The 24,021-nt window shown below is 47.0% G+C and overlaps 1 protein-coding gene across 1 annotated transcript in view; it reads right to left on the bottom strand.

Annotated features, from left to right (window-relative positions):
- Nucleotides 1–1,631: 1,631 nt before the first annotated feature.
- The window catches only part of ENPP6 (ectonucleotide pyrophosphatase/phosphodiesterase 6), a 104,511-nt gene continuing 82,121 nt past the window's right edge, over nt 1,632–24,021 (bottom strand). Inside the window, exons 6-8 of the mRNA XM_004614723.2 lie at nt 18,054–18,191; nt 8,807–8,930; nt 1,632–3,860 (exon numbers count right to left, since the gene is read on the bottom strand). Coding sequence (XP_004614780.1) covers nt 3,655–3,860; nt 8,807–8,930; nt 18,054–18,191 — 468 coding nt within the window. The 3' untranslated portion in view covers nt 1,632–3,654. The remainder of the gene's footprint in view (nt 3,861–8,806; nt 8,931–18,053; nt 18,192–24,021) is intronic.

Genomic DNA, 24,021 nt, shown 5'->3' with positions numbered 1-24,021 from the left:
TCTCTTGAGATTTACAGAAACACAGCACTGTCATTGAAAATTCATACAATAGTGTGTGTTGAGTGATGAGTTGGTCTGATAGCACTGTTGGGATTCTTAGACCTATAAGAAGTGGGGTGTGAGAAGCACACTTGCCCTCTTTGATTCCCTGCTCCATCCCTGGGGCTTATACATCTGCTTTGGCTTAAGAAAGGCTGGAAGCTTGGCTTGGTTGGAGTCAGTCTGCCGAACCACTGCCAGCCTGGGGGCCCCTGAGGTGACTAATCATGAAATTGCTGACAGGAGTCCCAAGTTCACCGGCGCCAAATCAGAACTCATCTCTTCTAAGAACAAACCCAAATCTTAGGTAAATATGGTTTATGAGTGTCATCTGTTTGCTGCCTTTAGATGTGGGAGGCCTGGGTCCAATACCCTGTGTCACATAGTCCCTCAAGAGCTGCAAGGAACAACCCAGGACCCAGAGCCAGGAATGTGCCCTGAGCAATATTCATGTATTTTGTCAAAACAAAACAAAACAAAACAAAAAACATGTCATCTGAGACTCCCCCAACCCTAATTTTGCAGCACTGAACCTCTAAATGTGGTACCATCATACCACTTACAACCCCCAAAGTTGCAAACCACCAGTGTTCCCAAACTCAAATCAGATGTAGAACTTCAAATCCCTTTAGAAGGAAAGAATTGGAACTTTGTAATTTAGAAATCTCTCCATCTAGGAAAGCAATCCTTGGGGTCAGAGTGATAGTACAACTTGTAGGGCATTTGCCTTGCATGCAGCCAACCTTGGTTCAATCTCTGGCATCCCATGTGGTCCCCTGAGCTTCCCAGGCACGATTCCTGAGCACAGAGCCAGAAGTAACCCTTGAGCACACCGTGTGTGACCCAAACACCTTTTAAAAAAAAGAAATATTTGGGCCTCTTTATTTATGCTTAGATCTTTCAAATTTAATTGAATTGAGTCCTGGAGATTAGGTTTGTGGGCTGAGAAAGAGGATGTTCATCTCATCTCTAATTTAAGGAGCATTCCTTTTGTTTATCTTTATTATTGGCAGGCCAACCCAAGACCTTCCTCTTGGAATTAGCACAGAGTAGCAAAATCCTCTAGCAGAAAAGGTATCTATAGATATTCCTTGCAGATCTTACTCCTGTGGAACCAACCAAACGTGTTTCACTAAACACATTTTGTGAAAGTAGAATCTTTCTGAGGGACATAATGAAATTTTAAGTAGAGATCAATGAAAATACTTTTAGATGCAAAGACCACTGTGTATGGCTTCATTATTATGCAGTTGTATTCGATGAAAAACACACATGGTCCAATGCTTGAATTTTTATCACTTACCAATTTTATAAGCGATTCTAAAGCACCTTATTTTTATTCACCTATTTCAGATTGTTGAGTGATTCCTTTTTAAGACACATATCAGGGGCTGGAGTGATAGCACAGCGGGTAGGGCATTTGCCTTGCACACAGCCGACCCGGGTTCAAATCCCAGCATCCCATATGGTCCCCTGAGCACCGCCAGGAGTAATTCCTGAGTGCAGAGCCAGGAGTAACCCCTGTGCATCGCCGGGTGTGACCCAAAAACCAAAAAAAAAAAAAAAAAAAAAAAAAAAAAAAAAAAAAAAAAAAGACACATATCAGAAATCTTATGTTACTTGAAGATTTCATTTTTTATTTTTAAACATTTTTTGTCTTTGAGCCACATTTGGCGGTGCTTAGGACTTACTCCTTGCTCTGTGCTCAGGGATCATTCCTAGTGAGGCTTGGTGGGGGGAGGGGGACTATCTGGGGTGCCAGGGATTGAATTCAGGTAAACCACATGCAACACAAGTGCCATATTTGCTCTGTATCTTGGGTCCTACTTGAAGATTTTCAAGGTTGAATGAGGGGGTTGACATGTAGAACAGCAGGACAAGTGCAAGACTCCATGTTTATATCCCCCAAAAAAGGTTTTGTTGAGTAATTTATTCACTAGGATATCTTTAAGGGACCTTTCCTTCACACGGGAGGAAGATGAGTACTACTGAATTAAACAGAGAGGGGTCCTTGAAGAAGAAAAGAAGGGACCTACTGCATGTGTCTACACCATGGCCAAGGTGCTAAATACACACACTGGCTTTTAGCTAGATCCCTAAGATTGATTTGCCTTATTTCCAGTTGATTTGAAGTGTGCTGGTGCTTTTAAGACATAAACTAAGTCCTTAAACACCGTTGGTGAAGATAAGTTTGATATTTTTGAGCAAGATCCTTTGTTCTTCAGGTTGCAAGGATTGAGATAGCTCCCTATCTTCTTGATAGGGGTGCTGGTCTGGCATTTCAAGGTCAAGACCACTCAATGCTTCACCATCCCGGAAGTGCTACTCTCCCAGACATAAAGTCTCCTTCCTTATTTCTTTTTAAATCCTGTGTGTGTAGATGCTGCTTCACCCACCTCTACCTACTGCTGTATAAATGAGGAATATATTATATAGGGAGCTACATACAGGTAGACTGACTGATCATTTAAAAACACAGTAATCCCTTGTTTTTCAGTAGGATCTCCCGACAGCAAATCGCTGGCTACACTAAACTCACCTCAGTTCAATCAGCTGCTCTTCTCGGGGAGTTGGGGTGGAGTTCTGAAGTTCTTGGGTCTCCTAGTTATTTGACCATCACAGTTTCGCCCAATTGAATGGCTAATTAACTAGTGACTAGGCGTTGGTCTCTATCATGTTCTCCCCATTGTCCTCTCCCTTTTACCTCTTTCATTCAAAGCCTGGGTCCTTCAAGTATTCACTTTGTTGCTGTGGATCAACAAGCCTTACTTGCGTACTACTGGTATATCAAACTTAGACTCAATGCATCATCATTTCAAGCATGGGACCAAGAGTTCAGGAAATATGTCCACACTCTAATCCTCGACACAGCCCTTGTTCAGACCACAAGGATCTGTCAGGAATGCTTCTAGTCTCCACTGGATAAAGGGATTCCCGGAGGCCTCCCCAGGAGAGAGGGGCAGGCAGGAAGGGAATCCTTCAAGGGAAGCCATCAAGATGTCAGGCTGCCACAGTCCTGCATCCTGGGCTGTTCTGTTCCGTTCTGCCGCTTCTACTGCAAGCTGTCCCACACCCAGAGCCAAGGAGAGATTTTGGTCACTCAAGCCTCAGGGAGGGAGCCCCAGCCTTTCCCCTTGTTTTGGGCATTCTCCAGTCCCTAGTGACTTTGATTGATTGGTGGGCTAAGCTAAGATACACTCTTCCTGGGACTTGGTGTAAGATGAAAATATTCCATCCTGGGAGATAGCTGATGGCAGCTACTGTCTTCCCGTGGATGGAAGAAGCAGTGGAGCACTGTGGCCACTGACCTAAAGACAAGGACAGCTGCTGGTGTGGTCAGAGAACACAAGGGCTCTCTAGGAAGGATGTTTTTCCCAAAGTGCTAGATTTTTTTTTTCTTACCTCTAGAGATAAAAATCAAGTTTTGTATTATTTTCCTTTTTTAAAAAAAGTTGGGAATTTCATAGATAGGATCATACAAGAATAATAGCTTGATGATTTTCGTGGCCTTGATTGTGTTAATGAAGCTATTCAAATTTCAAATAGAAAAATGTAAAGCCTTCTTCTGCCACAGCGCCCTCTGCCTCATGCCTAGGGGACATCATGGAGGGGCAGCTATGCGAACAGCCAGAGGAGGGTCCAGGCCAGGACCCAGCCACCCAGCGAGTAGGGCATGATGGAGCCAGCCCTATCCTTGAGCATGCATGCCACCCTGGACCAGGAGCCGTTGTTGGGCAAAGGCGTGACACCCATCACACTGCACATGACGTTGTAGACATCCACTGATCTGATGGGAGCAGCTCGGAAGTTGAACTTGAAATCTGCAAGGGAGAGGCAAGCAGACGAATGGTCAGGGCCAACGAGGACAGAGAGGGAGGGACACAGCAGCCTTGGGACAGTATCTTCTCTACTTCCCTGGGCTGTGTCCAAACCAATGAGACCTTGGCTTCAGGTCAGGAAAGGCAGTAGCTCTCTAAGGCTGGTAGACTAGCATTTCAGGGCACCTTTGGCAGCAGAGCTGTGATGGCAGAAATGTCTAGAAGGAAGCACCTGAAGTTGTTCACTTCTCCAGAGCCCTGAAGAGGAGGCGTGGTCATAGAAGGCTGAGTGTGCTTCTAGACTTCCCTGGAAACCCATCGTGTCATCCCCTTGTTTTCCAGAACATACATGGAACAGGTACGGGCTGTCAGCCCCAGTGTAGACACCTCCGCCGATGCTACAGCATCCCACCCCACCCAGGCTGCATGGAATGTGGAAGTGTTTTCCTTGGAGCAGCCTAACTCAGTAACAACAACCGTGGTTTCTTAAAGATGGTTGGAAGATCATTGGAAATTCCTGGGGAGCCTTTGTCTGGCAGATAAAATTACTTCGGCATGTGAAAAGTAAGCAAACAGCTTTGAAATTCTGGGGAAGTGAAGAGGGATCTGAAAGCTCACGGAGTAGCACCCAGAGGTGGTGCAAAGGTCTGGAGCAAGGCAAGAATAAATGGGAGGGCCGAACCTTCAGCCTGGAAAGGGAGAGAACTGCAGGAGACAGCACCAGGGGGCTCTTCCCCATGAGAGGCAGAGAGATGCGGAATGCAAAGCATTGACACATAAATAGACTCCTTTAGGCTCAGAATCAAAGCTCTAGAAAAGACTTCCAAGCTACCTCGAGATTGAATTCAAGAAGGAGATTTTAGATTTAGCCATCAATAAAGGCTTGTGTATGTGCTTTAAGACTCCTTTTTTTTTTTTTTTTAAGAAAATGGGTTGTTTAGAGACAGCAAAGCCAAGTTTCCTGCCTTAGGAAAATAATCATTATAATTACTTTGCTAAAATGATTACATACATTTCACTTAAACAAAAACCAAATATCCCAACAACAACAGAATTGAGGAGGTCCCATCACCAGTTTCCATTCTAATGTTAGCCCAGAAACAAAACCTTCGAAAAGGTTACACAGGAATCTCGACCCAGAGTAGGAAATTAGTTCCACACCATGAGGGATAGTTTTTCTCACTTGGGAGAATTAAAGTTGAATATTAGAATAAACAGATTTATGGGCACTCCGACCAGCCTCCATCCCCTTCAAGCCGGGTCACCTCAAAAACGAGTATTTAATAGTGCCCATTATAGTTCCAAGCACATTGGGTTGTACTAAGAATTGTGAAGAATTCCCCCCAAGAGCAGACAATGGATTAAAAACATTCCTCTTGGGTCAGAGAGAGAGAGAGAGAGAGAGAGAGAGAGAGAGTATTTATAGGATAAGATGCTTTCCATGCATGCAGTTAACTTGAGTTTCATCCCTGACACTGTGTAGGGTCCTTGAGCCTCACCAGGAGTGGATGATCCCTGAGCATAGAGTTGGGAGTAAGCCCCAAGCACAGATGGCTAGGGACCAAAGTAATTGTGTTTTTAAAAGGAAGAGGAAAAGAGGAAAGAAGGGAGGAAGGGAGGAAGGAAGGAAGGAAGGAAGGAAGGAAGGAAGGAAGGAAGGAAGGAAGGAAGGAAGGAAGGAAGGAAGGAAGGAAGGAAGGAAGGAAGGAAGGGAGGGAGGGAGGGAGGGAGAGAGGGAGGGAGGGAGGGAGGGAGGGAGGGAGGGAGGGAGAAAAAAGAAGGAAAGAAAGAAAGAAAGAAAGAAAGAAAGAAAGAAAGAAAGAAAGAAAGAAAGAAAGAAAAGAAAGAAAGAAAGAAAGAAAGAAAGAAAGAAAGAAAGAAAGAAAGAAAGAAAGAAAGAAAGAAAGAAAGAAAGAAAGAAAGAAAGAAAGAAAGAAAGAAAGAAAGAAAGAAAGAAAGAAAGAAAGAAAGAAAGAAAAGTAGAGAGAGAGGAAGGAAGGGGAGCAGGAAAGAAGGAAACTTCCTCCTTGGCATTATTTATAGGGTTGCTACTTTCTGGCAGAGCAGGGTGAAAAGGAGCAGCAACACTAAAAACCCACTTACAAAATCTCCCTGGCGAAGGGAATGCTGCCGAGAGAATATGGACCTTTCTTCCCATCAAGGGAAACGTTTAACTTCGATGCAGAAATAGCCACCCCAGTCTGAGAAAGAAGAGGGTCCCAGGAAGACCTGAAACCACTCCTCTACCTTGCTCTGACCTGCCCCAGACCCAGATGTGACGTCACATACTGCACCCCAGCAGGCAGCCCTGTCCCTGTCAGGTCCAAGCCTGCCCAAGGGGTGGGGATGATAGTAAACCCAAGATATCCTCCCCTACCCTTTCAAACATCTGCTTCATCGACACTTGGCAGGAAAATTTTGAGATCAGGCACTGTTGATCAAAACGTTAGATAAGAGTTTAAGTGTATTCATGCACATTGGAAGCAAAATCATATCCAGGTCAAGTAAGCTGGAAGGAGAAGAAGTTTTCTTGCTCATTCAATCTAGCTCAGGCTCCCCAGATTGCAGTGTTGAGACTTTGGGGGGCTTGGCAGAGGGGATACAGGCTGGGATAAGATCTTCTAGAAAATTCCTGAATGGTACCACAATTCCTGAGCCAATCTGGGAAGGGCCCAGCCATACTCCCACTTGCTCCAGATGGCCTTTGGAAGTGGGATTGGAAATCCATGTAATTTATGTGGCTTTGAACTGTGTGGGTCCTCCAAACCTGTTTCTCCCAAAGCCCTTTGGGGTCTGGCCACGGGCTGCCTCCTCCCAAGGTGTACTCACGGCAGACGGCTGTTCAATCACACGCCTGGTGTCTTATCTGGAATGTGGAATTCTCCAGGGCAAGATTTGGTGGTTCAAATTAGAAGCTCGGATTAACAAGAGAGAGAGAGAGAGAAAGAAAGAGAGAGAGAGAAGGAGGAGGAGGAGGAGGAGGAGGAGAAGGAAGAGGAGGAGGAGGAAGGACTCCTGCAGAATGATTATCCCCCTTTTCTGGGCTAGCCCAGGCTTCCCAGCTCAGAAAGTCTGCTACACCAAGTGATACCGTCTCTCCCAGAAGCAAGAGGTCTGCACAACCATTTTGGGATGTGGGGGTGTGGGGGGTGCTTGGGGGTGTGGGGGGTGCTTATTGAACTTGGGGTGCAGCTAGATAGCTAGGAAAGGCCTGGCTCTTAAATTTTCTCCTGAGTAAACAGTCAGTGTATAAAGCTGTTCAATCTTTCATGAGAATTGGAGTCAGCCATGTGACGATGGTTGGGGGGAGGCTCTTCGTGCAGTATCTGCCTGGAAACATTTTTGTAATTAGCCCCGTCCATTTTCATCAGGGCTCAGCTTTCTGTCTATAAAAGACTCTGGCTTTTAGTTTTAAAGGCGCATGTGATGGAGGCTTTTTGTTAATGGACAAAATCTCCCCACTGAATTGAACTTGAAGCTAATGCAGCTTTGGGTACTTTGTTTAAAATTTTTGGTTGGAGGCTATATTTGCTTCTGCTTTAAAATATGCCCGAGACTCTTTTTGCTCATAAACACTCCTTCAACTGACAACTGTTTTGCATTCATGGTTTGATTTCTCTCTTCTGGGGGGTGGGGAGGAGGAGACCAGGCTTTTTGAATGAAAGCCCCGCTGTCTAGCATTCCCCTAAAAAGTCTCCAGCTCTGGAACACCGCCAACCGAATCTTGCAGTTGACCTCAACCAAGTCCTCCGGGCTCCATGCCTAATGCAGTTAGCTTCGGAGCTCTGCAGAGCTGACCTGCGCGTGGTTGCAGGGGTCACCGAGAGCTATTGTTGGTTTATGGCCACATGCTCTCCCACCCTCTGAAGCCTCTCTTGGACGATGTTATGAATCCAGTTTGTGGGCTTGCCCCCTGGCTCTGATGTGGGACCGAGCACATGGACCGGAAACTGGTGGCAAAGAATTTGGGCCAAACTTTTCCCTAAGCTCAGGTTCCCAGTGGTCCCATGGCAGGTGCAGAAATGGACACCTCCTAGTTCTTCAAAGTTTCGGGGTACCGAGGAGGGCCATCCTGACAGATGCAGCAAGGTTGGCTGACATGACAATTTTCCTGGCCATGTCTGGAAGAGCAGAGCCACTAGGGGCCATCTCTAACCAATAGTTTGTGAATTTTCCAGGGGGCAAGACAATTTGCTCAGCTTCCAAAATCAGGATGCTGATGGCTACAGAAAGCTTCTAGCCACAGGTCTTTCCCCTAGACCCCGCCACCTCTGATTTAAAGGGGGTGTGAAAACAAGAGCAGGACCTACCAAACATTTGATAAACTTTTCTGGAATGTCCCACATGTGCTCTATTAAGCAAAGCAACTCATCCAATCCAGCCTTCTCATCTCTATTTCCGCCCAGCCCTGGGATGTGATCTGGCTAATGAAGGCACATGATGAGCTTTCCTCTAAGACTTCCCAAGTCATTTGGGCTCATGCTGAAGGCCAGTGTTCGGAGGTCATGGACCAACCAGCCCTTGTGGGCATTCCAGGTTCTGCCTGGGCCCTCAGCTGCAAGCACTGCCTGCCTGGGGTGAGTGCTCTGGACAAGAAGGAGCTGGGGGAGTGTGACCTGGGAAGTGATTGTGTTAACATTGGGACTCAGCTGTCAGCAGCTTGAGGTCTGATCAACTTCTCTGGACATCAGATAGCTGTGAAATAACATTTTGATGAATTGAGTCAGGGCAGGGGGAGAACCACATACATGTGGAATACATTTTCTTCACTGCACTCAAGAAATTTAAAAGGAAAAGTATTTTGACCGCATCTGCCAGACCCAAGAAGCATTTGAAAGGAAGCCAGCAAATGATGTTTCCCGGAGAGCGGCTGGCTTCACTCAGCTCTGCTCATGAGGACCCCCCCCCCCAGGCCTTTGGGTGGGAGTTTGGGTCAGTCCCTTGCCTACCTGGTCCAAAGGCCAGGAAGATGCCCCTCATGTCCATCAGCTCATTGTCATACCCATGCCATCCACGCTGCCAGCCTTCCCGCTTGCCGGTGCTGTTCATCCAAAATGGCAGTGAGTCTCGACTCTGAAACGAACCAGGGGATGACATTGGAGCAGGTGCCAGAGGTCACCACACAGGAGGGTGGGCTGCCCACTGTGAGGGTGGCCAGTCTCAGTGCTCCTGATCCACATCATCCATGTCATCCACTCTCAGCTGGATGGCTGCTGCTCCTGCCAGCCCAGAGCTTCGGGGAGAGCCTGGTCCATTGCTAAAAAGTTTGGCAGGAAGGTCATTTTCTTTTTGTTTGTTTCATTTGGGGACCACACCTGGCAGTGCTCACAGGTTACTCTTTTTTAAATTAATTATTATTTATTTGGTTGAATCACCATGAGATAGAGCATGACAAAATTTGTTCATGATTGCGATTCAGTCCTACAATGTTCCAACACCCTTCGCCTGTGTAATTTCCCAGCACCAGTGTCCCCAGGTGCCCTCCCACCCCAGCCTGCCTCTATGGCAGGCACCTCCTTCTCTCTCTCTCTCTCTCTCTCTCTCTCTCATTTTAGGCATATGGTTTGTGATATGAATGCTGAAAGGTTATCATGTATATCCCTTTACCTGCTTTCAATACAGTTCTAGTCCAGAGTGATTATTTCCAGCTAATGTTGTCATTATGCCTCCTCTATCTACCCTCCATCTCCTACACCATTGACCAGCCACTGACCAGTCCTTCTGGCCCATTTTCCCTGGCATTGGATACTACTGTCATACTATTTTGTTTTGTTTTTATATCTCAGGGGTTACTCTTGGTTCTACACTCCGGAATTACTTCTGGTGGGGTCCAGGGGACCATATGGGATGCCAGGTCAGCCATGTACAAGGCAAACACTTACCTGCTGTACTATCTCTCCGTGTCATTTCTTACCCAGAGCTAAACTCTCCATCACTTTTAGAGCCATCTAGAGAGCATGAGGGATAAAGGCGAAGAGCTCTACCCAGTCTTTGTTCCTGCTTCCTGACCTAGGACACCCAGATCCCTGCCAATTCTCTGCACCATAGAAGTGTCTTATTCCTTTAAAAATCACGTGTATCACTTGTCATCCCGTTGATCTTCGATTTGCTCGAGCAGGTGCCAGTAACGTCTCTATTCGTCCCTGTTGTGTGCTAGTGTAGCCTAATGGTATTCGCTTGCTCCAGGAACACAAAGAGCCTCAAACCATTCACTCAGGGTCCTGATGAAGAAGTCTGACCGTCTCGTAAAAAAATAGCACCTGCCTTTCTCCCATTCCTGAGTAGATGCTAATGTTCAGAGTGGGGACTCTGGGCTCCGGGATGGGAGCTTTCCTCTGCAGGTGGGTGCTGTCATGCCTCTTTGTGGACCTCCTGGAGGAGAGGGGAATATGAGCTAAGTGCCTTGCATATAGTAGGTGCTTAATAAATACCATGGGTTGGCCATATGTGGGCCAGAGCCGGGCAGCAGGGCAGCAAGAGTAGTGCAGACCTCATTTGGGGAGTATAAGATAACATAAGACTGACACCCAAGGACAGTAGATACAAGGGCCAGGAAGATTTCTCTATAGTTGGCAGCCTGCCTCTGAGCTGGGGGAGAAGGCAGCTGGAATAGAGAAGGGATCACTAACACAATGATGGCTGGAGGAATCGGTCGGGATGGGAGATGTGTGCTGAAAGTAGATAAAAGACCAAACATAATGACCTCTCAGTGTCTGCACTGCAAACCATAATGACCATAAGTAGAGAGAGAGTATGGGGGAAATTGTCTGCCATGGAGGTAGGGGGAGGATGGGAAAGGGGGGGTATACTGGGGATATTGGTGGTGGGGAATGTGCATTGGTGGAGGGATGGGTGTTTGATCATTGTGTGATTGTAACTCAAACATGAAAGCTTGTAACTATATCTCATCGTGATTCAATAAAATAAAAATTTTTTAAAAAATTTCAAAAGAGTAGTGCAGGCTATGCTCCCTCCAGATCACCTCATTCCCATACCACCACCTTGCCCAGCCCCCTGTCTGACCCTGGCTTTTCCCCTTAAATTTCAGCCATATGCCTTTGAGCACCCGCTCCCCCCCCCCCCACACACACACCCATGTCCTGTGTCTCCAGCACTCCCTGTCTCTCCCTTAGACCCTGCCATGCTTGTGTTTTCCCAGGGCAATGGCTTGAATTCCTGTCCTGCATGCTGTCGTGTGATAAGGTTCAGGGTTCTGGATCTGTCTCGGGTGCTGATCGCAGCTCGTCCCGATTTAGCTTCATTGGTTCCTTTTAATGTGTTGTCTCGCTCACACCAGTAGCAAGGCGGCCGTTCCTAAAGTGCCAGGCAGAGCATTCCGTGACTGTCACCTACAGATGCTGAGCCCTGTCCAACACGTGTGTCCTGACACAAAGGTGTGGGGCCAGGGCAGAGGAAGACTGGCACCTGGTGTGCAAACTGCTGTTGAAATTTCACAAGCACCGACTCTCAACAATGACAATCTCAGGCCTAAGGTGAGGGAGGGGAGGAGACTCCTGTCTGATCCCACATAAACCCACTTGCTTTCATTGAAATGGTAAGTTCGCCACCCCGTACCCCCCACCCCCACCCCCGCCCAAGTCATCTGTTCTTGTGGATTTAAGAGATTGAAAAAGACTATCCTGAGTGGTGTGTGAAGGCAAAGTGTTTTCCTGCAAGCGATACGTGAACTCTGCTAGAGACCCGGCCTTGGCATGGTGAGGCTTCTCGTGTTCTTCCTTCCCTACCAGTTTTGGGTTCTCTGTGCTCACATTCTTTTCCTGAGCACCTTTGGGTGGAGCCACAGCCAGCCAGAGTATCCAGAGGGGGAAGATACTGCCTGAGGCTGGGAGGACTGGTCAGTGGTTGGAATCTACCACAAGTGTGTGGGGGGCAGAGGGTAGGTAAGATAGAGAAGGGACCTGTGTGACAATAGTAGTTGGAAATGATCGTGCTGGGCAAGAACTGGGGGTTAAAAGTAGGTAAAGGGATATACACGACAAACTTTCAGTATCTGTATTGCAAACCACAATGGCAGAGAGAGGAGAGAGAGAGAAGGGAGAGGAGAAAAGTGTCTGCCATGGAGACAGGCTGGGAGATGATGGGAGGAGCCTGGGGACACTGGTGCTGGTGGAGGGAGGGGTGTTGGGACACTGTATGGTTGACACCCAATCATGAACAGCCTTGCAAGGGTCTGTCTCACCTTGTTATTCAATTAAAAAATCTATTTAAAAATAAAGGTAAAGTAAAATACTGCCTGGGGTCTACATTCCCTTATTGAGACCCTGCCAGGCAAGGGGCTACAACAGAGTGCCACCTAGTGGTGCCTTCCTGGGGTAATGCCGTGTGTGTGCGTGTGTGTGCGTGTGTGTGTGTGTGTGTGTGTGTGTGTGTGAGTGTGTGTGTGTGTTTGCAGAGGAAGAGGGTGGACTCCTATATGAGAATTCCTGTGAATCAGAATGTGGCTGTGTGCATGTGTGCATGTGAGTGTAGACATGTAGGTGAGGTATTTGTGTGCATATATGAATGAGTAGCACTGTAGCGCTGTCATAGCACTGTCGTCCCATTATTCATCGATTTGCTTGAGCAGGCACCAGTAACATCGCCTTTGTGAGACTTGTTGTTACTATTTTTGGCATATCGAATACCACGGGTAGCTTGCCAGGTTTTGCTGTGCGGGTGGGATACTCTCAGTAGCTTGCTGGGCTCTCTGAGAGGGATGGAGGAATCAAACCTGGGTCAGCCGCATGCAAGGCAAATACCCTACCGGCTGTGCTATTGCTCCAGCCCAAGAAAAAAATATTTTAAAAAGGAAGTGTAGAAACACTTGGCCTCACTGGTCACAACCATTAAATCATAAGGTTCCACGAGGACAAAATCGGAAAAAGTTAGGCCAGAGCACAGGCCAGCAAGTTGAAGTGGCCCTACACGCAGCCGACTCATGTTCCATCCCCAGAACTACCCCTAAACCCCACCAGGAGTGATTCCTGAGCATCGTCAGGATGAATGAGTATATCTATAGACATACATGTGTGGATAACTATGTATGAGAGGATGAGGGTGTGCACATGTATGTAGGTCTGTATGTCTCTGTGGTTCACTGTAGATATGTGGAGGAAGTGGGTGGAGAATGTGTGTGGCAGAGTGCTGATGGATGGATGAATGTGGTATGAATGTGGGGGTGAATGTGTGTGGGTCAGTGTGCAAGTGTGTGTGGATGTGTGAGTGGAAATGCTCATGTGAATGGGTTATCAGTGGGAGTGAATGTGTGGATGCGTGCAAGGGCATTAGTGTGAGTAGATGTGTGTATGTGTGTATGTGTATCGGTGTGTGGACATGTGAGTGGATGAGTATATCAGTGTGTGAGTAGATGTGGACATGTGAGTAAGTGTGATAGGTGGAGACAAATGTGGACGTAAGCACCCTTGGGAGTGGCGGTTCTGGACCCTCTGAGGTAGTTCACCACACGCCACTATCAAGACCCGCCTGTTCTCCTCTCGCCCTGTCTCAGGAGTCTGCCAGTGCCTGTCTGCCAGTGCCCGTCTGCCCTCCTCTGACGCCGGAAATCTGGGCGAACATGGGCCTGAAACAGGATGGCCCAACAGCCCAACGGCCCAACTAAGGGTCGCCCAGAGAGGCAGCGCCCTGCAGAGGGAGGGGTGCTGCGGGGGAGCTGGGTGGCGAGGGGTTCTTTTCCTTTCCCGGGATCTAGCTCAAGGAAGAGTGCCAAGGCTGAGGAGGCACGTACCAGTCAGTACCACGGGCCCAGGGAAGAGCATGAACCTGGATCCCCTCAAGGACGAGCTCAGTGAAGCCTTTTCGGTGGCACAAACAGGAAGTGGGTGGCTTGATACAAAAGTTGCTTCCTTCCTCCCTTCCTTCCTCCCTTCCTCCCTTCCTTCCTTTCTTCCTTCCTCCCTTCCTCCCTTCCTCCCTTCCTCCCTTCCTTCCTCAATTCCTCCCTTCCTTCCTTTCTTCCTCCCTTCCTCCCTTCCTTCCTTTCTTCCTTCCTCCCTTCCTCCCTCCCTCCCTTCCTTCTTTCCTTCCTTCCTTCCTTCCTTCCTTCCTTCCTCCCTCCCTCCCTCCCTTCCTCCCTCCCTTCCTTCTTACCTTCCTCCCTCCCTCCTTCCTACCTTCCTCCCTCCCGCTTTCCCTTCCTCCTTCCCTCCCTTCCTCCTTCCCTCCCTCCCTCCTTCCCTCCCTCCCTCCCTCTCTCCCTCCTTCCTTCCTTCCTTCCTTCCTTCCTTCCTTCCTTCCTTCCTTCCTTCCTTCCTTCCTTCCTTCCTTCCTTCCTTCCTTCCTTCCTTCCTTCCTTCCTTCTTTCCTTCCTTCCTTCCTTCCTTCCTTCCTTCCTTCCTTCCTTCCTTCCTTCCTTCCTTCCTTCCTACCTACCTTCCTTCTCAGGGATGCCTAGGAGACCCAGGGCCCCCTGGCTGAGTCTCAGCTGACGGGTCAGTGGTTCAACACCAGACTGAGGATGCTGTGCTGCTTGTATCCAGTGGTACTGGGAGGTATCGGGGCCACCCCAGCAGCACTTGGGAACTCCCATATTATCCCTTTTGACTGAAAGCCCTATTTGTTATCCTTGAAGAAGGAGGCTTGGCAGGAGTTGGAAAAATGCCTGGACATGGCTTCTTCCTACTCTCACACAGGGACCCTGCATTTCTGCTTTCTGTCCCTGAAGGAGGGAAGGCCAGAGAAAACACTGGCTGCAGTTGAGAATCTTGAATGTACTGATTGATTGATTGATTGATTGATTGATCGAACTGTTTTGAGGTCACGCCCAGCAGTGCTCAGGGGCTATTCCTGGCTCTGTGCTCAGAAGTGACCCCTACAGATGCTACGGGAAGAAAGAGAGGGGATGATATAAGGGCTAGGATTGAATAGCGGTCGATCACATGCAAGGCAAGTGCCTTAACCTCTTGGACTATCTCTCTAAACTGAATTTCAGTTGTGCAGGAACAGCGCAACCTTGAGCAAGCCCATCTAATTCCTCCTGCCCAGTCTTTGTCTTCTCCCATGGCTTCCACAATGACTCCAAGGAAAAAGGAATTCTGCCTGGTCTGATTACAGCAGCTTCTCTGATTCGGCCACTCCTTGGGTCCAAAAAGTTGCCCCCGTTTTGGAAAAGGCATTTCCCCCCCCCCAGAGGATATAGGATGCAGCTGGATGGAGAAAGGAACTGGGATCACTGGACTGCCCCCCACCCCGACATCAACACCCACTGGCACTCTTTTGCTTTCTTAGCCCTATCTAAAACAAAATAATCAGACTCCCCAAAACAAAACAAAAATCCTTCCTCTGCTAGCATACGGGGCTCCAGAGAGATTGCTTTGGGGGCTGAGAGTGTTGCAATACAGTATAATGTGGGGTGCAATGATACGTAGGTGAAGGAACAAAACCTTCTTTCAGCACTGAGTGGGGTGGCATTGTGCAAGCAGGAAGGGGGGGCGAGAAACCTCTGTCTCAGTGCTTGGCCAAGGACAGAGAGGCAAGTTTTCAACTCTGCGGTGGAGGAAGTAAAATAAACAACACAAAGACGTTCAGGAAAACAACAGTCCATGGCGAGCAGGAATGGGAAGGGTGCCAGTTAGTTAGGGATTTTCAGAAGAAAATGAAAGCAAAATGTCTGAGCCAAGGAAAACTAGAAGTGATCATTTTGATGTATGGCTTGTAAAACTGAAAACCTAGGGGGGGACCGGAGAGATAGTACAGTGGGTAGGGTGTTTGCCTTGCACGTGGCCAACCCGGGTTCGATCCCCAGCATCCCATATGGTCCCATGAGCACCGCCAGGAGTAATTCCTGAGTGCAGAGCCAGGAGTACCCTCTGAGCATCACTGCGTGTGACCCCCCAAAATTAAATAAATAAAGTTTTTAAGAAACTAAAACACTAGGGGTTTGAGTGATAATATAATGGGTAGGGCACTTGCTTTGCACACAGCCTACGTGGATTTAATCCCTAGCACCTCATATTGTCCCCTGAGCACCACCTGGTGTGATCCGAGTGCAGAGCTAGGAATAAGCCCTTAGCATCAGCCCAAAATGGGGGGAAAAAAGATTTTTAAAAGCCGCAAAAGCCAACTCAAGGGATGGCTAGGACATCGGGAGAGATAGGACAGCGCAATGTCTGGCATGCTTTCTCCCGCCAGTCCACACATTTGTTGCCCCATTCAGAGGTTTGTCTGCAGTAAGTAATCCATATCCTCCTGGGAGAGTGAAGAGATGTGAGCAGGGATTTTCCTACAGGGGTGGGCTGTAAGTGGTGGTGGGGGGGGCGGGGAGGGTGGATCCCCCACTGGTTCCATCTCAGAATCTGGCCCAGCATCCAGGGGAGGAGCTCAGACAAGCCAGGGGCAGGCGACTAGGGTCATCTGGGGATGAGCCATAGGACTGGCCCCAAACTGCAAGCTAATCCCTCTGTAAAATCCAGCTGGTCAGTGAGGGAACCTGGGTCTGGAGAGTTCTGTTTGCTAGAACTTTTCTCTTTTTTTTTTTAAATTTCCTACCTTTATTTATTTATTTATTTTATTGAATCACCATATGGAAAATTACAATGCTTTCAGGCTTAAGTCTCAGTTATACAATGCTGAAACAACCATCCCTTCACCAGTGCACATATTCCACCAGCAAAAAAAACCCAGTATACCTCCCATCCCCCCACCCACCCACCCACCCACCCACCCCCGCCTGTGTAACTGATAAATTTCACTTTACTTTCTCTTTACTTTGGTTACATTCCATATTTTAACAAAAAACTCACTATTATTGTTAGGAGTTCCCCACTAGAGTCAGATCTGCTGTGAAGAGATATGAGGTTTTGGATTTCTGTATTTTAGCAACTAAGTCCAGGGAAATTTCGTTCAGAAATTGGATCATTGCAAGCTTGTATCTCTCATTAATGGCCCTCATAATATGGCGGTCGCCACGCCCTCCCCCCCCCCCCCCGCCCGCAATGAAAAGGCGAGAGAGAAAAACCTTTCCCCTCCTGGGCAGGCATGGGGCCTCGGCTTAGTTCTCAGTCTGGAGACATTCTGCAAGGAGCTGCCGGTACCAAAAGTAGTTTAGCTGGCCTCTGGAATCATGCTCATGCAGCTGCGGAGAGGCCACACACGTGTGGCCCCCCGCAATCACATCTCTGCAGAGAGCGAGAACTTTTCTCTTAAAGAGAAACCTGCCCCAAAACAGATGACTGGTTAAAGAAACTCTGGTACATCTACACAATGGAATACTATGTAGCTGTCAGAAAACATGAAGTCATGAAATTTGCATATAAGTGGATCAACATGGAAACTATCATGTTGAGTGAAATGAGTCAGAAAGAAAGAGACAGACATAGAAAGATTGCACTCATATGTGGAATATAAAATAGCTGAGAAGAACAAGTTTGCAGCGGTGCAATTTCTGGCAGATATTTCTCTGGACTTAGTTACTAAAATACTAAAATACAGATATCCAAAACCGTGTGGCCGCTAGTGCGGCCACTCAACCTCATATCTCTTTATTCTCAGCAATGGAAAACAAATTATCAAATGCTTCCTTTTCAGCAGGTCTGACTTTAGGGGAGAGAAACTCCAAACAATAATAGTGAGTTTTGTTGAAATATTGAATGTAATCAAAGTAAAGTGAAAGTAAAGTGAAATCTATCAGTTACACAGGCGGGGGTGGGGCTAGGGATGTGGGCAGGCTGGGTGGAGCTATACTGTGATTCTTGGTGGTGGAATATGTGCACTGGTGAAGGGATGGGTGTTCAAGCATTGTATAACTGAGACTTAAACCTGAAAACTTTGTAACTTTCCACATGGTGACTCAATAAAAAAATTTTTTTAAATAAAAAAAAAAAAAAGAGAAACCTGGCCTGGCCTTTCAATGCCCCAAGGCAAAAGTGTTCTGGGTCACAGTAATTGTTTCACTTTAAACTGAGTAGACGATAAACCCGGGTCAAGGGGCAAAGACCTGTTTGTGAAAATGCAGCAAGTCTGAAGCTGGACAGATCCATGGCCTGGTCCTAGCTACAGTCTGTGACTGCGAAGTCGCCTGACCTGAGTGGACTCGGATTTTTCAAAGAAGCGAAGAATGCAAGAACAGCGCTTGCGAGAAAAACAAAATTGTTGAAGTGCAAAAGCCTCTTGGCTCGAAATTCTCTTTGGGGCGGTTAGCTATCATTTAGGGAATGAGAGAATCATCTGTTTTCTAATTACCTCTGTGATGAACCATCCTTCATCAGCCACTAAGGTCAACGGAGAGACAAACTTCCCTTTCTTGTAGTAGAACCTGCCAGGTATGGCTTCTTTCTCGTAGACGGTCATATGTCCCACGGCTCTCAGCTGGCTGTATATCTGCAGAGGGAAGCGACGAGCCAACTGTTTGTTCTCTTCCTCACACATGCGTGAAATTTTATTGGACCTGGGAAGAAAGGGGTGGCCCAGGGGAGGGGTAGGGGGAGGAAAAAAAAAAGAAAGGGGTGGCCCAAGGAATCTCCCAAATACTCCATAGCTCTATCTACATCAAGATGAGAAGTTGGGGCAGAGAGTTAGTACCGGAGATAAGGCACTTGGTTTGTGCACACCTGACGCCAGCTAGATCCCCGACACCATAGATGCCCTCCCCGAGAACCCCTGGGAGTGGTCCCTGAACACAGAGCTAGAAGTAATCCCTGAATACCACTGGGTGTGGCCCGAAACACCCCAAATGAAAATTAATGAGATATTTATATTCCTTAGGAAACAAGGCTTTTGTAATAAGATTGAAGAAATCCAAAGATCAAGCTCTAATAAGTTAATGCCTGGAGACAAAACAGGTGGCCCCGGGACAGTTGCCCTGCTCATGGGTAAGAGGTAAGTGGCACACAGCGAAACAGCCCACATGCCCTGTGCATTTAGAAAATAAATAAGCTGCTGGTGGCAGAAGTGGTGGCAGAGTGTCTCTGGCCTGCCACATCCGTTTGATGGCCATGAGCCTCTTCCCCACCCCGGCCTGCCGCTGCCAGCAGACACAGGAGGGAGGGAAGAGAAACGCCAGGCTCATTGGTGATCAGTTGCCATTTATTCATTCTCCCCACGGGCCTGTTCCAGACTCACTAAGCACTCCATTCTAGTCTCACACTGCCCCCCCATTCCTGTCTCCTTTTGTCCCCCATGCTAGTCCCTCCTCTCCCATGCTCTGCTCTGTCTTGCCATCTTAGTCTAGAGTCCAACCTTTCAGGGTTGGGGGAGCAACTCCACCCAGGTGAGGTGGCACAATCAACATACGTAAAGCCCTTCCTTCTGAAGGAAGCTCTTCTAAGGTAAGACAAAGATCTCCTGCAGTTAGGATACTTGCATCTAGGAGTGTAGTTCTCCTTTCCTTAGTCCAACAACCATTTAAACATTCATCTTAACTCTACTTCTTAATAATATTAGTCTCAGTAATAAAGGGGCTACACTAGCATGTGACAGTTAGTCTTAATAATAATTAGTTTTAATAATTAGTCTTGGGGGCTGGGGCAATAGCTCAGCATCTGCCTTGCACGTGTTAAACCCAGGTTAGAATCCCAGCATCCCATATGGTCCCCTGAGTATCGCCAGGAGTACTTCCTGAGTGCAGAGCCAGGAGTAACTCCTGTGTATTGCCAGGTGTGACCCAAAAAGCAAATAAATAAATAAGTAAATAATTAGTCTTAAGGGGCTGGAGCAATAGCACAGCAGGTAGGGCATTTTCCTTGTAGGGGGCCGATGTGGGGTGTTCAAATCCTAGCATCCCTTATGGTCCCCTGAGCACAGCCAGGAGTAATTCCTGAGTGCAGAGCCAGGAGTAACCCCTGTGCATCGCCAGGTCTGACCCAAAAAGCAATAATAATAATAATAATAATAATTAGTCTTAATAATAATGGGCTATACTAGCACATGACAGGGATGAATGGAGACGTTACTGGCACCCACTTGAGCAAATTGATGAGCAACAGGATGACAAGTGATACAAGTGATACGTTGTTATTTTGTATGGACACAGTAAGAGATATATTAAGCTTGTAGGGTGGCTTACCTGGAGACATCTCACTATAGATCCCAGACTATAGTACTCGGGCCAGATTTGTCTTTCCTAACCCTACCAGGGTCCTAATCCAGTTGTTGCTCTTTAGATTATGACAAAATTTGTCCATGACTGTGCTTGACTTATAGTTAAGTACTATGGCACTTGGCCTGGCCCATTTCTATGCCAGGGTAGCTCACAGCTTGCCCTGGGTCCTTCCAGTCCCTCCTCCGGACCTTGCTTAAGTCGAGAAAATAGATGCCCAGGCGTGAATATTATTCAGAGTCAATCAACTCCCAAGTTACAAAAGCATAGCATTAACTGTCTTCCTGTGTCTATACAAAAAGGACATTGCTCTGAAGTAAACTATGCAAAGAACATAAGGGAAGGAGAAAAACAATATTTTACTTACAAATTCAAAATCAGAGGTTTCTGAGGAATTTGACTTTAAAGTCATAGGTACTGTTTAGGGGAAATGGGTGATTCACTGGTTGGAGAAGAGAGCACAGAGAACTTAAAGATAAACAGAGAGGAATGAGAGCATCTCAGAAGCACTGGGATGGGTACGACCCAATAAACCTCAGCTTCCTGCCGCCAAGGACAAACCAATGTTATCCTACAATGCCCAGCAAAGGTGGAAGGGAAAAATGGATCATGGCTTGATTTTTGTCATGAGATACTATACAGGCTTGAAAAATAGGATTTCCAACTCTGAAAGTAGCTGAACTATAGCCTATTTATATAGCCATAAGAAATCCATATTTGCCACAATCTCCAGGATCTCTAAGACTAAAGAGAGTAAGTTGTAAATGGAGTATGTCTGTTACACAAGGTTGGAACAAGTACAAAACTGAGTAACATCCATGGTAAAGAAGTGATGACTCAGGATTTAGTCAGCAGTTCCCTTGGAGGAGACAGAAAAGGTGGGGGGGGGGGGCGAGTGGCCAGCACACCGACCCCAAGCACACAGCCGTTCTGTCTTCTGGCACAGGTGTGTGATGTCCCCTTGACCCGCCCTTCCGTGACCCAGCCTGCTCCTCGGCCCTGAGCACCCAAGCCTTTCCTCCCCTCTGGACTGCTGGCACACCACCCCCAACCCCTTGACCCGCTGTAGGGTTGTGTGAAAGAGGCGTGGCCTAATCGTCAGGGGGCGTGGCCTAGGCAAAGTGGGCGTGGCTTTTCCAGCCTGCAGCCGCTTACACAACTGCACATATTCTCCTCAACATCATGTCCAAGACAAACATCCTAGCTTTTCGTAAACAGTAGGACAATAAAACACAAGACTTCACATAAGGATTGAAGGAACATCTGAGTGGGAGCCCAGGTTCTAGAAGGGGGAAATAAAAAGGCAGCCACCATTGACCAAGCCCATCCAGAATCCTTTTTTGCAACAAGAGGGAACAGGGATACTGATCCTCAAGGTCCCTCTTCCATACCACCACAACAACATGACGAACAGCGCAAATCCCCACCACAAGCAGAGGACTAAGAAAGGAGTCCAGAAACCTCAATTGGAGTTTCCTACAAACTTGAGCTCTCTAATAAACAATTCAGAGTTGAAATCCTCAGGATGTTCAATGAACTCAATACAAAGATTGACAAGTTAAAGGAGGACCTGACAGAAACAATACAACAGACAGCCGACAAAATATGGGAAGAAATGAGAGCAGAAATTAAAAACCTACAAAAAGAAATGAAGGATTTGCTAGATGAAATCAAAAACTCTCTGGCTCAGCAACACCGGGGGGCTGGAAGGAGGTGGTGCCGCCAGCACACCTTCTCCAGATGGAACCCTGGCAACACTGAGCAGCAACTAACACGGCTCCAGGATTCGGGACTGGGACACATCCGAGTCGCGGGGGGGCACTGGAGTGGGGCGGCGCCAGCCCAAAACTCCAAGTGGTCCCGGCCGCCAGAAGTCACGCCCTTGACCCACCCTCGGCGCCATCTTGATGCCACAATCCATTCTGGTGAGCAACACGGCCCGGACAATGCTCCGGACCCGAATCGGGGCCAGCAACACCGGGGGGCTGGAAGGAGGAGGTGCCGCCAGCACACCTTCTCCAGATGGAACCCTGGCGACACTGAGCAGCAACTAACACGGCTCCAGGATTCGGGACTGGGACACATTCGAGCCGCGCGGCCGCATTAGCGGCCGCGCGACCTTTTCTAAAACCTGAAAACATACAATCTTTTAATGAAAACTAATTATCAATTGCCTCCTTATTAGGGTTATCTTGTTTGGGGATATAACTCCCACAACAATAGTGAGTTTTGTGTTGAAATATGGAACGTAATCAAGGTGAAGAGAAAATAGAAATTCATCAGTTATACAGTTGGGGTGGGGGACGGGGAGTATACCCAGGATTTTGGTGGTGGAATATGGGCACTGGTGAAGGGATGGTGTTTGAATACGGTATAACTGAGACATAAACCTGAGAACTCTGTAACTTTCCACATGGTGATAAAATTTTTAAAAAAATAAATTTTTTTTTTAAAAAAAAAAACTCTCTGGCTGCCCTCAACAATAGAATGACTGCAGCGGAAGACAGAATCAGTATGCTTGAAGATGAGCTGCAAGAAGCCTACAGGCAACAACAAACAATGGGAAGAGACCTCAAAATAGCTCTAGGGCAAATCAGAGTCCTAGGGGATGATTTCAAGAGGAACAACATTAGAATCATTGGAGTACCAAAAGGACAGGGAACCAACCCCAATGAAAAAGCCACAATCAAACAAATCCTTGCTGAAAAGTTCCCAAAGCTGGACAATGCAGGCATCCAGATTCAAGGCGCCCGAAGGGTGCCACCTAAAAGAGATCCTAACAGAAAAACCCCAAGACGTATCATAGTTACAATGATGGACATCATGGATAGAGGCATAATACTGCAAGCAGCAAGGTCGAAGAAGGAAATCGCATACAAAGGAGCACCCCTTAGATTCACAGCAGATCTATCAGAGAAAACCCTCCAAGCCCGAAGACAATGGTGGGATATAGTGAAAAACCTCAATGAAATGAACGCTTCACCAAGAATACTTTACCCGGCTAAATTCTCATTCAAACTCAAAGGAATGATACACTATTTTAGGGATAAACAACAGTTCAGGAACTTCATAGTCTCAAAACCAAACCTAAAAGAAGCACTAAAGGGGCTATTGTAAGACAAGAAGAAACCCTACAAGCACAACAAACCCTTACACAAAGATGATGCAAAATCCCATAACAATAATCTCCCTTAATGTCAATGGTCTAAATTCACCAATTAAGAGACACAGACTGGCAAAATGGATTCAGAGACTGAACCCAACATTCTGCTGCCTGCAAGAAACACATCTGAATAGTCAGAACACAGACTCAAAGTCAAAGGATGGAAAAGAATCCTGCAAGCAAACAACTCCCTCAAAAAAGCTAGGGTGAGTATCGGACAACATAGACTTCAGGTTGAAAAAGATTAGAAGGGATAGTGAAGGCACTTTTTATTAATCACAGATATGTACATCAGGAAGAAATCAAACTCCTAAACGTCTATGCACCTAATGAGGGACCAGCTAAATACCTACAACAGCTGCTAAGAGACCTTAAGAAGGATATTGTGAGCAACACAATAGTAGTTGGAGACTTCAACACCAACCTATCACCTCTGGACAGATCAAGAAGATTAAAACTCACCAAGGAAATACTGGCTTTGAAAAAAGAAATAGGAGAGGGCTAATAGATCTATACAGGGCTTTATATCCCCCCAAAAAAAGGAATACACATTCTTTTCCAGTGCACATGGAACATTTTCCAGAATAGACCATGCGCTGGGCCACACAGCATACCTCAACAGAATCAACAAGGTAGACATTGTACCAGCTATCTTTTCAGACCATGATGATCTGAAGATAAAAGTTAATCATGGACAAATGCAGAAAACCAAATCAAACACCTGGAAATTAAATTGCTCGATGTTGAACAATGAGTGGGTCAGGAAGGAAATCAAGGAAGAAATCAAAAGGTATCTGGAAACAAATGAGAATGAAGACATGAGCTACTACATGGGATGCAGCTAAAGCTGTATTAAGGGGAAAATTTATAGCTCTGCAAGCATACGTCAGGAAGGAAGAAAGGACCCACATAAATAACTTGACTTCACAGCTCAAGACCTTAGAAAAGGA

This window comes from Sorex araneus, chromosome 1, assembly GCF_027595985.1.
Source record: "Sorex araneus isolate mSorAra2 chromosome 1, mSorAra2.pri, whole genome shotgun sequence".
NCBI lineage: Eukaryota > Metazoa > Chordata > Mammalia > Eulipotyphla > Soricidae > Sorex > Sorex araneus.
Note: the sequence above shows the minus strand (reverse complement) of the source record. Positions and strands in the feature narration are given on the sequence as shown.